We start from the raw sequence: 11,943 nt of genomic DNA on the forward strand, positions 1-11,943 counted from the left end.
GTGCTGGGAAGAGAAGGAGATAAGGGAAGGGTCAGCCAGGGAAGCAGGTCCAGCTGGGGAACTGTGGGACAAGGCCTTGCCAATGGCGCGGGACGGAACCGCTACGTGTCTGCCTAAGCTAGAGATCCGTCGTGTGAGGCCGGGACCAGTCGTTCCCTCTCACTCGCTCCCCAGCTGCACCCAAAGCCACCTCAGCCACGCATTGCCCATGGCACAAGTTGGGGGAGCTACCCCAGGTGGCAGCCAATACTGGATCTTGAGGGAAGCTGCATCCATTGTTGCTCCAGAGTTGTGATTCAGCTATCGGCCTCAGCTCCTGTGCCTTCCCACAACCCACCCCCAGCAGCCCATCTGCCTACGCTCTGCTCCGTTTGCAAGCCAGCACTCAGGGCCAGCTCCAGGCACCAGCATTCCAAGCAGGTTCAGCTGCCCGCGACAGCAATTCAGCGGCTTCTGTCTTCCGGCTGAAGACAGAAGCTGCCACCGAATTGCCGCCGCCGCGGAAACGCGCGTGCTGCCCTAACGGCACATGGACAGCCCCCGCCGTCCACGGCGGCAATTCGGCGCGCTGCTTGGGGCGGCAAAAACATAGAGCTAGCCCTGCCAGCACTTAAAGGGTTGGATGCTGCCTTCAGAGAAGAAACTAAACTCACTTCTCTGCACCTTTGGAGCCACGTGTGTCTGCGAAACTGAGCCAGAAAGCCCTTGAAATCAGTCCTTGGCATGAGACTGTGACCTGTTCCCCTGCTGGTCCCTGCTGGAGCTTGGAAGGGCAAAGGAGCATGGGATGAAAACTAATGAGGCTGAAAGTTAGCCAGGCTTTTGCAAACATCAACAAACTCTGGAGCTGGGGGAAGGTTCAGAGCAGCTATTGCTGCCTTTCCATTAGTTCAGCAGCCCGTGTTAAAACCAGGGAACATGAGAGAGTCTGTACTAAACCTTCGGGGAAACCTAGCCAGCCCATGTCTGCATTACGGGTTCGGCAGCGACATAACGCTGTATCCCCGCGGCGCAGACGGCAGCGACAGAAGGGGTTTCTCCATCCCGCCTTCCCCATCAAAGGCACCATTCTTCCGCCGCCCTGGCTGCATCTACGGAGCTCCAGGGTGTGGGTTTTTCACACCCCTCCCTGACATAGTCACCCTGATATCACGTCTCTGTGGAGACCAGGCCTGGGATGCATTAGAAGAGCTGGGGAGGAAAGGAAGATCAGGCCCTGCTCAGAGAGTTTCAGGCCCGAAGGAACCATCCTGATCATCTCTGACCTCCTGCACGGCACAGGCTGCAGAACCGAGTCGCCCACCGGCTCCTACAGCAGGCCCAGCGCCTCTGGCTGAGTCACTGAAACCCTCAGATTTGACTGCAAGACTCCAAGTTACAGAGCAGCCACCGCTGACTCTAGTTCAGCCCAGCAAGTGTCCTGTGCCCCACGCGGCAGGGGATCCGCGGGGCTGGGGGGGGCTGCAGCTCTGGATCAGGGTGCAGCAGCAGAGCTGTGGAGAGCTGGGGGGTGGGGAGCATGAAGCAGGCCCCTGAGCTCCCTCACTCCCATAGGCACCAAATGAAATCCATCTCCCCCCCCCACACACACACACACCATTCCAGCACCTCCAGTCCCCTGGCGCCCACGGGGAGCTCACACAAGCCTTCTCCAGCATTAACCAAGCTCCAAGCAATGCTCGGTATTTTCTCCAAGAGCCCTGCTGGTTTTTTGCTCCTTTTCCAGCCCAGAGAGGCTGCGCTTCCTTTTAAGGCGAAGGAGCTGCCGGCAGGACTCTCCGAGGATAGACAGAGCTGAGCCGGCAGACCCGGGCCCAGCCGTAACCCTTCCCTCCCCGGGACGCTGAGTGGGAGATCTCGCCTGCCTTCCTCCCAGCAGGGGACGACTGCCCCTCTGGGGGGCATTGGATGTCCGGTGCCCCTGCAACCCTGCTGCCAGGCTCCCGCCGCTGGGTGCACGGGGCTGCCTGGCCAGTCTGGGCAGGCGCCGCTGGGCAGATGGAGGCAGGTGTTCCACTGGGGTGTGGATAGCGACATCCTCGCCGCCACCCCACAGAGGAGAGAGAGTGGGAACACAGCCGGGGTGGGGGAGAGGAGATATCCCCCCTGCCTCCCCACAGCCAGCTGCCCAGAACCAATGGAGAGCTGTGTGCCCCTCATCCTGCCCCCCGGCTCAATGGAGCTCTCAGCAACCAGGCGGAGGGAGGGGACACTTTATAACCTGCTAGAAACCATCAGCGGTTTGAAGAGTAACCGGCCACCCCCCCCCAGGGATCGCAGGAGACGCCCCTCCCTGCCCCGAGGCCCCAGGCAGCAGAGCTGTGAGGGCTGAGAAGCATTTCTGCTCCCGGAAGGGCTGCCGGCAGGGTGGCAGCATCTGTGCCGGGCGACAGGGGCACAGGGCGGAATGTGACTGCCCACGCCCCGGGCCGCTCCTCTCCCCTGGTCCTGGGGTACATGAATTCGCCCCACCCCAGCTCATCAGCAACTGGCTGCTCCGCTGCACTCGCTAGCACTGAGAGCAGCAGCCAGGACTCCGGGGTTCCATTCCTGGCTCCGACACTGACGTGCTGTGCAAGCTGCCCTCCCGGAGCCTCAGTTTCCTGCCTGAAATGGAGATAAGACTCTGGGGAGGAGGGGATCACTTCACTGATGACCCTTTTATTAAGCGATTTCAGATCCTTGCACGGATGGGACGATAGAAAAGCAAGACAGTCACATCCAATTAACCCTTCCCACCCCACTCCCGCCGAACGCCCCAGCCACGTCCCGACAGTCCACGTGGGTCTAGGTGGGCCCACAGCCCAGCTGGGAGGGAAGCACATCACTGTTCAGGGTGGAAAGGGCTCACCCGAAACAGGAACAACCATGATAGCCTCCCCTGGGGCCAGGGGTCGCAGGCTCCTCTCTCAGGCCCAACATTCCTTGTGTGTGTTATAACCCCGGGGGATCTTCCCTCCCCTCTGCCTGGCGATCGCGCCGCTGCCTTGTGCCCATGAGGCAATGGAAAAAGCCAGAGTTCAAATTCCACGGCCTCCCAGATGCTTTCCAAGCCCTTCGCTCCCCCCTCCTTGCTGTTTGGTCTCCGCACACACAGTGGTGCCCGGGCTGCTGGAGCATCTTGTTATTAACCCCTGGGGAGAGGATCTCGCCCCGCTGCAATCCACAGGGTGGATCCCAGCCCGGGGAACTGCTCCGGGTGCAGACACTGCATCGCTCTCAGGAACTAAATCAAGGAGCAGAGCAGGCCCTGTTAAAAATGGGGGGGAGGAGGGGTCGTGTGTAAGGTGCCCAGTAGTCCCGTGGCAGGAAGTAAACAGAGGTTTCACAGACGTTCACACCACCTCTACCTCCTAGCCTCTAGGCCGCTCTGGGGGCTGGAGCGGCCCCTTGTGTAAGTTAGAGCAGCCCCTTACGGCAACCATACCAGGTCACCAGTGGCCCTTCCTATCTGCCCTAGCATGCTGCTGTGCTGGAGGCTGGGAGGGGGAGCCGCAGGGGGCTCCTTATGGCTGGAGAGAGACCTAATGGCCTCTAACTCTGGGCGAATGCAGGGCTGGATCTGCCTGGGGGGTCTAGTAGGACAGGGGAGAGATAACTGAGTGGGAGTAGCTGGGGGTCACACAAGATGCAGATGCATCTGGAGTAAGAGCTGAAAGGGGAATTGCTTATTAAGTCCGACGTGGGGTCAGGACTGGGAATATTTTGGCAGGAGGAGCGTTCAGCCCCCAAAGGCCCAGCCCTGCTGGAAGACACTTCCCCTTCTGCAGGAAAGGCGGCTGGTTAATCTTGGGAATGTTGAGCCCTTATTGAATCCCCCGCCCTGGGCAGGGTCTGACCCCTGCGGCCCCAGGAGCTTGGGAACTGGTCAGGGAAGAGTTTGCTTCAACACTGAGTGCATCCCACCCCCGCATTCCTGCTGGTAAAACACCAGCGAGAGTTGGCTCCTGAGACAGCAAATTGTGGCTGGGGAGCGGGGGGGATTTCCAGAGATGCTCTGCTGTGATTGTCATACACTCTGTATCCTCCCAACTCAATGCTGGGCTGCATGGTCTCAGACAGGTGCTGGTCTCGCGGGTGAGCTTCCTACCAGCTGATACAAGGTGCTGCACTAACGTCCGTATAAATCAGTGGAGTCCCTCCGGATTCACACCAGTGTAACTGAGACAAGCATCCAGCCCATTATGAGCATGCAGGGATATCCCTGATCTACAGTAAGGCTCAATTGGTGTATTTAGCTCTGATGCTTTTATGCCTTCGTTTTCTGTATCCTGCACCTTTAAATCTATAGGGCTCCTGCTCTCTGTAGAGGTGGGCAGCCATTTTGTGCTCAGTTCAGTACAGACTGTTAGGCGACACATGCGCGCACACACTGCGCTCTCTCATAGGCCTGGTCTACACTACGACTTTAATTCGGATTTAGCTGCGTTAATCCGAATTAACCCTTCACCCGTCCACACTACAGAGCCAGTTAATTCGAATTAAAGGGCACTTAAAATCGATTTCTGTACTCCACCTCGACGAGCGGAGTAGAGCCTAAATCGATTTTGTTAATTCGAATTAGGGTTAGTGTGGCCGCACACCACTGAATTACTGTGGTTAAATTAATGGGGTAGTGTGGCCGCACACCACCGAATTAATGTGGTTAAAAACCGAATTAATGTGCTTAGTGTGGCCGCGCACAATCGAATTTATACAACCTGTTTCCCAAACTCGAATTATCTAAATTCGGATTAATCCCGTAGTGTAGACATACCCATAGAGACTTCTTTTGTTCTCCGTTGTTCTCCTTATCTAAAATAAATCCCATTCACACCTAAATCATCTGTTTGCTCTTTGCACATGGAGAGGCATAACAGCCCAATCTGTCTTTCCCATCTCGATTTCTAGGATTCCAGAGATACTTTGGAAAGGGCTGTAAAGACTGGAATCAGCTCTCAGCATGCCGCTGAGAAAGGAGGTTCATTCGTGATGCAACCGTAGCCAGCGTTCATAAAGGGAGGCAAACCATTGCCTGTGCTGGGGCTGCAGCCTGGGGGGTTTGACTAGATCACCTCTTGAGGTCCCTTCCAGACCTACATTTCTAAGCCACAGCGGGGTTATCAGGGCAGAATTTGGTCTTGGTGACACCTCTGCAGGAAACAGTGATGAACCCCAAACTGACCCAATCTGGGATTTCATCACCAATTTAATACTGGGCAAGTCGAAGGATTCGCTGTGGGTCATTAAACATGCAGGCCCAGTTTCCAGAAACCCCACGGCTGCGTTATGGCTCTGCCGTGGAAATTCTGGGCAGCCCGTGCCGTTCCATTGCAGGCCAGGGAAAAGCTGGCAGTTCCCAAGGAGACTGGCACCCAAATCTCAGCGCCAGCCAAACCCCCGTGGATTGGCATCAGAGAACGCTGGAATCTGTGACAGGTCATGCCTCTGGCCCCACTCTCCTGCCAGTGCAGATGGCCCCTACAACACATTTTTCTGATGCTCTGTGCAGTCTCATTTTACAAGCGATGGGTCTCCCGCTGAGCACACTGGGAGCCTTGTGAGATCTCTCTGGCAGGGGACGAGGCGGAAATCTTGGGGACGGGGTTCCGCTAAGGAAAAATACATTTTGAATGGTTTAAAGAGAAACCTGAGTCATCTGACTTAGCTGATGGCAAACAGCTCATTAGCAGCTCGGGAAATAATTAGCAACGCCTGGCGTCAGCAAGACCCCTGATCAGAAGCCAATGCACTCACCAGAGGTTGCAGTTTTCTCTGTAGGTGGCTCCGGTTGGGTACTTGTGTCCACCACGATCACAACCTGGACAGGAGAGAGGTGAAGAACAGACCACGGTGAGGAACTGTTCTACAGGGGTACACGTGAGACTAGTTAGATCACTGCTACCACAAAGCAACTCCCCATACAGTCTGTGGGAATCTTTCCATTGACTTCAAAGGAGCAGCACCAAGACCATAAGCCATACCACCAGCCCACGCGGAATAAGGAGCCGTGGTCACAAAGAGACCAAGTGAGTCGCCCAGGGTCACACAGGGAGTCTGTGGCAGAGCAGGGAACTGATCCCAAGTGAGCACCCGAACCCCTGGCCCACCCGTCCAAACTAATCCCCCTGCCCATTTAGAACGGTTTGGGGTCTGCCTTGGAAATATTCTGCACCCCTCTGTATCACAGCCAATCTCAGACAGGTTTTCCAGGCCTACCTGAGCTGTACCAGAGGGCACAGCTCTTGCGTCTCAGGACATGAAAGGGTTTAATTCTGACTCATGGGAGGAGGAGCCGGGTCCTTCCAACTATCCCGGGGGCCAGTAGGCTGTGCAGTTATGCAGCTGCTGCTGGAACTGAACTGAACTGCCCTGCCGGCCTTTAACTCACTCCTCCCCTTGCTGGCTCCCAGCCAGGAGGTGTGCAAAGGCAGCTGGACAAAGTGCAATTGGAGACGGGGGGGTGGGGGTGACTTATCACCCTCTGATTTATTGGTTCGTGGTGCAGGGGAGGCTGTTTGTGCGGTTTTGGGTTCGGTGCCAGAAAAGCGAAGCGTGTCCCAGGTGTGATTCATGCCCTGCACCCTCTGATGTAAACGCGCCCAGGCTTTCCTCATTGCTCCACACAGCTCAGTCACCGGGGGGGGGGGGGGGGGGGGCTTTGCTCTCAGCTGCACAGGTGTAAATCCAGAACAGTTCCTGATTCCCACCGGCGTAACAGATCAGAACCTGCCCCCTGGCTTAGGGGCCAGCTCCCCACATTCCCAGCATGGGACCCTCATGTCCCAGCGTGGCCGCCACAGAGCGCCCTCTCGGGCCAACCCCTCCGCGACTCCAAAAAGGGTGCACACCGGCCCCCTAATTGGGATGGAGTAAAGAGCACCTGGTGGTTTGTGCCACAACCGTGGGACCCTGCGGTGGGGAGGGCAGGAGTCATTCCCAGAGAGCGGCGTTCACAGGGTGAGATCATGCGACAGACTCGCCCACGTCCCTGTGGATTGGAAACATTTCCGATAAAGGCCCCAGTTACAAAAGCTTTATTCATCTTTATACGCCGGCTGGTTCCTCAATGGCTTCTTAGAAAGAGTTTTGTGACACGCATCAGAGGGAGGGACACGCAGCCCAGCGGATGCAGTCTCCCCAGCAAGATATGTCAGGGTTAACATGACAGTGAAACATACGCGGCTCTGAGGACCATGATCTTGACTGATCAGGTTCTGATCTCAGTGACAGCAGCATCAACGCAAGGCCCTGAGCACCGGACAATGAAAGGTCCCATTTTCAAGTGTAGGGATGTTACGCATGGAACTGGCCAAATTCCAGCCCAGCTCCTTATCCTGGAATTCCCCTGGCAGGGTCAAAGCAGACACCATCGTCTCGTTCACTCCCCCATCCCAGCTGGCCGGGCAGCGTTGCTAGGCGATAGCTGCCACATTTCAGCCCCGGGCAAAGGGACCCATTTATCTACCTAGGGTCAGATTCTGTGTCCAGTTGCACCAGGCGATGTTCTGGAGTGAGTCCGCTGAAGGCAAAGGCGTTATCTGGATTTGCTCTGGCGTAACGGCGCACAGAATACAGCCCACAAGCTGTCCTGCGCTGCGGGGCCTTCAGACGAAGGGTGCTAAGGAACGGTCAATAACTAATGTGGGCCAGATTCTCCACTGGTGGAAGTCACCCGGGCGCCAGTGCATTTACACTGATTTACACCAGCTGAGGCTCTGACTATGTTCCTAGAAATGGAACTGGAATGTACTGGGCCAAATTCTGCTCTCAGTTACCCCCCAGGGTAAAGTCAGACTGGGCATTAGGAAGCCAAACCTCCATTGTCTCCAGTGGCATTTACATCTCTTATGCCAGGACTGGGTTTGCCCAGAATCCGAGGTCTCTCTTCCCGGCCCATGAGTTTTCCAGCGCCTGGCACCTCTGGGGTTACGACTCTTCGCTCAAGAGGCGGGCAGAGCTCTAGGAAAGGCTGCTGGCAGCCCCCCCCCCCCCCCCCCCCCCGCACCCCGGGGCCAGAGAAAAGCTGCTATGACGCGTGTGAAGTGCACACATTCCCAGCCGCTGTTGGGCTGAGCTCTCGCAGCTGCCAAGGAAATGATCACATCTTAAGTAGGATCTGCGATAAGGGAGAGACCGAGACCGATGACTGGCAACGTCCCCTGGGAAGGCTCCAAAGGCAGCCCGGTGCCGAGCAGACCAGCAGGGGGCGCAGGGAGACGCCTCCCCGTGTCTGGGGGTTTGACCCTGGGGTGATCCCCTTATGGATGGGGACAGGGGGATGGCTGCTGGACAGCAGCCAAGTGGGCAGGAGAGGGAACAGAGGCCCTGTTGAGTGGAATTGCTGTTGACTCCACAGGAGAATAGAAGGGCGGGGGTCATTAAGGGCCAGGAAACACTGAGATTGCAGGTTCAACTCCTGCAGCAGGTGGGACCACACGTTATCCCCGTTCGATAGATGTCTGGGTGGCGAGGGTGGGTCCCAGCCTAGTTTGACCTACACAAACTCCACCAGAACGATTGGTCTGTCATTGGCAGCCTCGGTGGAGAAGCCAAGCGCTGAACAGGCCCTGGGGACTGAGCTATGGGGGTCGCTCTGGGGCAGGCGGATGGGTGGGAGCTGTGTGGATGTGAGGGATGGTGCTTGCATTGCTGCTGACCCCATGGGGATACCCAGAGGCCCTGGGCCAGGCCAGAGCGAGCTGCTGGAGGGGGTCTGCCCCACCTACCTTTGTGCACAGGCACGGGGGGTGGGATGCCCAGGCAGTACTCCCAGAAGTCAGGGCAGCAGTCGGAGACAGTGCGGTTGCAGAAAAGGTCGCAGTAGCAGATGGTATCCAGGTAAGGCACGGTGCAGGCGTCGTCCCTGCCGGCGCAGCAGGCATCGCTCCTCTCACAGTACGAGCCGCCGGCGTCACGGATCCCCCGCTCGTGCAAGCCCGGTGCCAGCTCTCTGCGGGTCCGGGCCCCGTGGGCAGAGAGATCCTCTGCTGCCAACAGCCAGAGGGTCGGGAGAGTCCACAGCAGCCTCATCTCTGGGCCGACGTCCCCGGAGCTGCAGGGGCCAGGCAGGGAGAGAGAAGGATGGGACGTGAGGAAGGCAGGGTCCGGAGTGGACACGGGCACCTCCTGGCCCACAGCCTCGTTCCTAGGGCTGGGCTAAGAGCTCAGAGGGGGACATGAACCCTGAGGGACACTAGCGTCGCCATGATCTCACCTCGGGCCCCAGGCCACTGGCAGGTGCGTGGCAGCAGGGCTTCCGAACACAGGCAAGTGGGACTTGCCATGGGGGCTAGTGAATTGGTGGCTGCCAGGAGACCCTGGAACGGAGCTTTCCCAGCTTTGCCCAGCCCGAGGATGAGATGCAACCAGCCCGAGGACACCCAGGCCACACCGCCACCTGCACCAGTGCTTGCTTTGGGTCATCAGCACGGCATGGGCCACAGCGCCGCCATGAGACGTCCTCCTTTAGGGAAGCCACTCAGGTGGCCAGCAGAGGCTCTCCAGATAAGCCCCACTGCAGCCTCATAAAATGCGACGTGCGGCTAGCCCCAGTGGATGCACGAGTAGGGGGGACAAGGGAGCTAACGCAGCGATCTCCCCTCCAGGGGAGCTGTCAGCTAGTTCCACTCTCCAGGAACGATCCCCCATAATCCCTCGCCAGACTTGCATGCACAGCTCTGCAGGAGACACCATGCATCCTCTGCGCCCCTGTGCAGGACAGCGTGAAACACCGACCAGCCAGTCACCCAGCTAGCAAAAGGGACTCTGCTCTGGAAACTCACGAGCAAGGGCATCGCCCAGAGGGAGAGGGGGAGATTTAATGAATGGCTCTGTCCTAAGTGCTGTGGGCAGAGGACAGATTCCTTTCCCTTTTGTGTTTCTTGCCATGGAAGCCACCCCAGAACGTGGTTGATTCATCAGAGCTACTGATGCAGAGCTTGGGAGCTATCACCCAGAGCCACAAAGGTATTTAGGCACCATCTGGGAGTTAAGTGCCCAAATACCTTTCAGGGTCTGGCCCTAAGAGACCAGAGGGAGATGCAAGTCGGGGGTGTTCCCTTCCCAAGCAGATTGACAGCTGTCAGTCACATAGCATCACACCTGGCTGGGAAAAGGCGGGAGCTGGGGTGCTGGTTGTTTGCAAGGTGTGGGGAGAAATGATCTGTTTGTTGCTTCCCAAATCTTTACCAGGATAAAGGTACAAAATACCTGGGTTCCCTGCACATCAGATAACCAAGGTGAGGGCTCCCAGCGGGTTAGATAGGATCAAGGCTGCAGGTTATGTAGGATCAAAGCCCAGGCTAGCAGGGAGCTTGATAAAATTGGGCCCCAAGCTCCCAGCAGCTTAGACAGCAGAAGCCAGCTGTAAGCTCTGTGCACGCTTAATATAAGACCAGGCTTTGGCTGCTAGTGTTGCCATCTCTCCTGATTCTGTTGCAAGCCTCGGGATCTTTGCTATTTTACCTTAAAGCCCCAGCTCCTGGAGTCAGGTGATTCCCCGAGAATCTCAGCTTCCGTTTAAAAAACTAAGTAAGTTTCTAGCCCTGCTGGTTGCAGAGAGAAACTGGAAAATGGGACCCCTGAGTGCTCCCCCACCAGGAGAAGCAGCTGATCTTTATTCTTCATTAAATCCCATGATTGCACAGGGCCTGGCTTATGAGGAGGTGATACCAGCTTTGCCTTCAGCATCAGGTCAGCCGCGGTGCAATGCTGCTCCCAGACTAGCCCGGGCAGCGAGAAGCTGCCAGGAACGTATCGGAGCATGTTCCTGTTTAATCCCCTCAGACTCGAGAAAGAAAGCAAGAACATGCCAGTGCAGCCAACACGGCCTTCGTCTCCAGCGCCGAGCAGGCAAGGGCAGCCTCCGAAAGAGGGTGGGAGCAGCATGGCGGGCCACAGCCTATGAGGCACTCCATGGCTGGGCCAGGCTGTGTGTCTGCACCGCACACACTGCCTCAGCATTGCTGTTACCAGGATATAGGGTGAGGCGGGGAGGGGCCCTGTCTGATCGCAGCTTGGTGAGCTCCATGCAGCAGCTCAAATGCACTCGGGGGTTTCAGTTCTAAAGGGAGGGGGCTGCCGGGCATGCGGCTGTGCATGTCCTCCCCTGACTCCACCCCCATCATGCACCGGCCTGCGGTACATGGACCAAGTCTTTCTCGCACGCTCCTCTGCAGCGACACAGGCTCAGAGCAGAATCAGGCCCTACATGCCAATGCCGGGGGGAGTCTGGTCCGCTGTGTGGCAATCATGTGGGGCCGGAGGGGCCCAATCCTGCATCTGGAATCCCCTCTCCCCGGGAATCATCCAGCGCTCCTGCTCTGGTAGCCTGCCTGCACTGGGGCGTTTTGCACCAATGTAACCTCGGGGCCCGATCCTCCCACGCACAGCACCTAGTGCAGAGTGGGTGGGAATCGACACCCCCGTGAGGGGCAGCATCTCACGCTCACTCCGCACCGCTGGAAGTGACAGCACAAGGGACTGGGCGATGGAGACACAGGTCTCCAGCTGCTGCACTGGGGTAAAGGCTGAGACGTGCCCAGCGCAAGCCTCTTTTCACGCGGCAGTACCTCATCTACACTAGGGCTTTGCATGGGCATCGCTGCACCATTGCAGCCCCTGCCCGCAGTGACCCAGTTATAACTGCATGAACCCAGGCGTCGACACAAGAATTGGCACTGGTTTAGTTACATGGCTGCGAGCCCCTGGGGGGGATGTTCTGAATCTGGTTTAAGAGCAGCTTATTCCTGGCCATCTCTGGGACTTAGCTGGCCCCCATCACTCTCGTCTCTGAGCTCCTCACAGTCTTTAATGGATTTATCCCAACTCCCTGTGAGGCAGGGCAGTGGGGAAACTGAGGCACAAAGCGACTAAGTGATTTGCCCAAGGACACCTACGGGGTCTGTGGCAGAGCAGGGACTTGAACCCAGGTCTCTTACAGCCTAGCCTCTTGCCCTAACC

General features: G+C 57.4%; 1 protein-coding gene across 1 annotated transcript in view; it reads right to left on the reverse strand.

The window, feature by feature from the left end:
- Positions 1-5,736: 5,736 nt before the first annotated feature.
- The window catches only part of LOC113409196 (tubulointerstitial nephritis antigen-like), a gene marked incomplete at its 3' end in the record, with an annotated part of 8,224 nt that continues 2,017 nt past the window's right edge, over positions 5,737-11,943 (reverse strand). Inside the window, exons 2-3 of the mRNA XM_026662861.1 lie at positions 8,709-9,034; positions 5,737-5,800 (exon numbers count right to left, since the gene is read on the reverse strand). Of these exons, the coding sequence (XP_026518646.1) occupies positions 5,737-5,800; positions 8,709-9,012 (368 nt within the window). The remainder of the gene's footprint in view (positions 5,801-8,708; positions 9,035-11,943) is intronic.

Source organism: Terrapene carolina, unplaced genomic scaffold (genome assembly GCF_002925995.2).
Source record: "Terrapene carolina triunguis isolate 2854851 unplaced genomic scaffold, T_m_triunguis-2.0 Scaffold30889, whole genome shotgun sequence".
NCBI lineage: Eukaryota > Metazoa > Chordata > Testudines > Emydidae > Terrapene > Terrapene triunguis.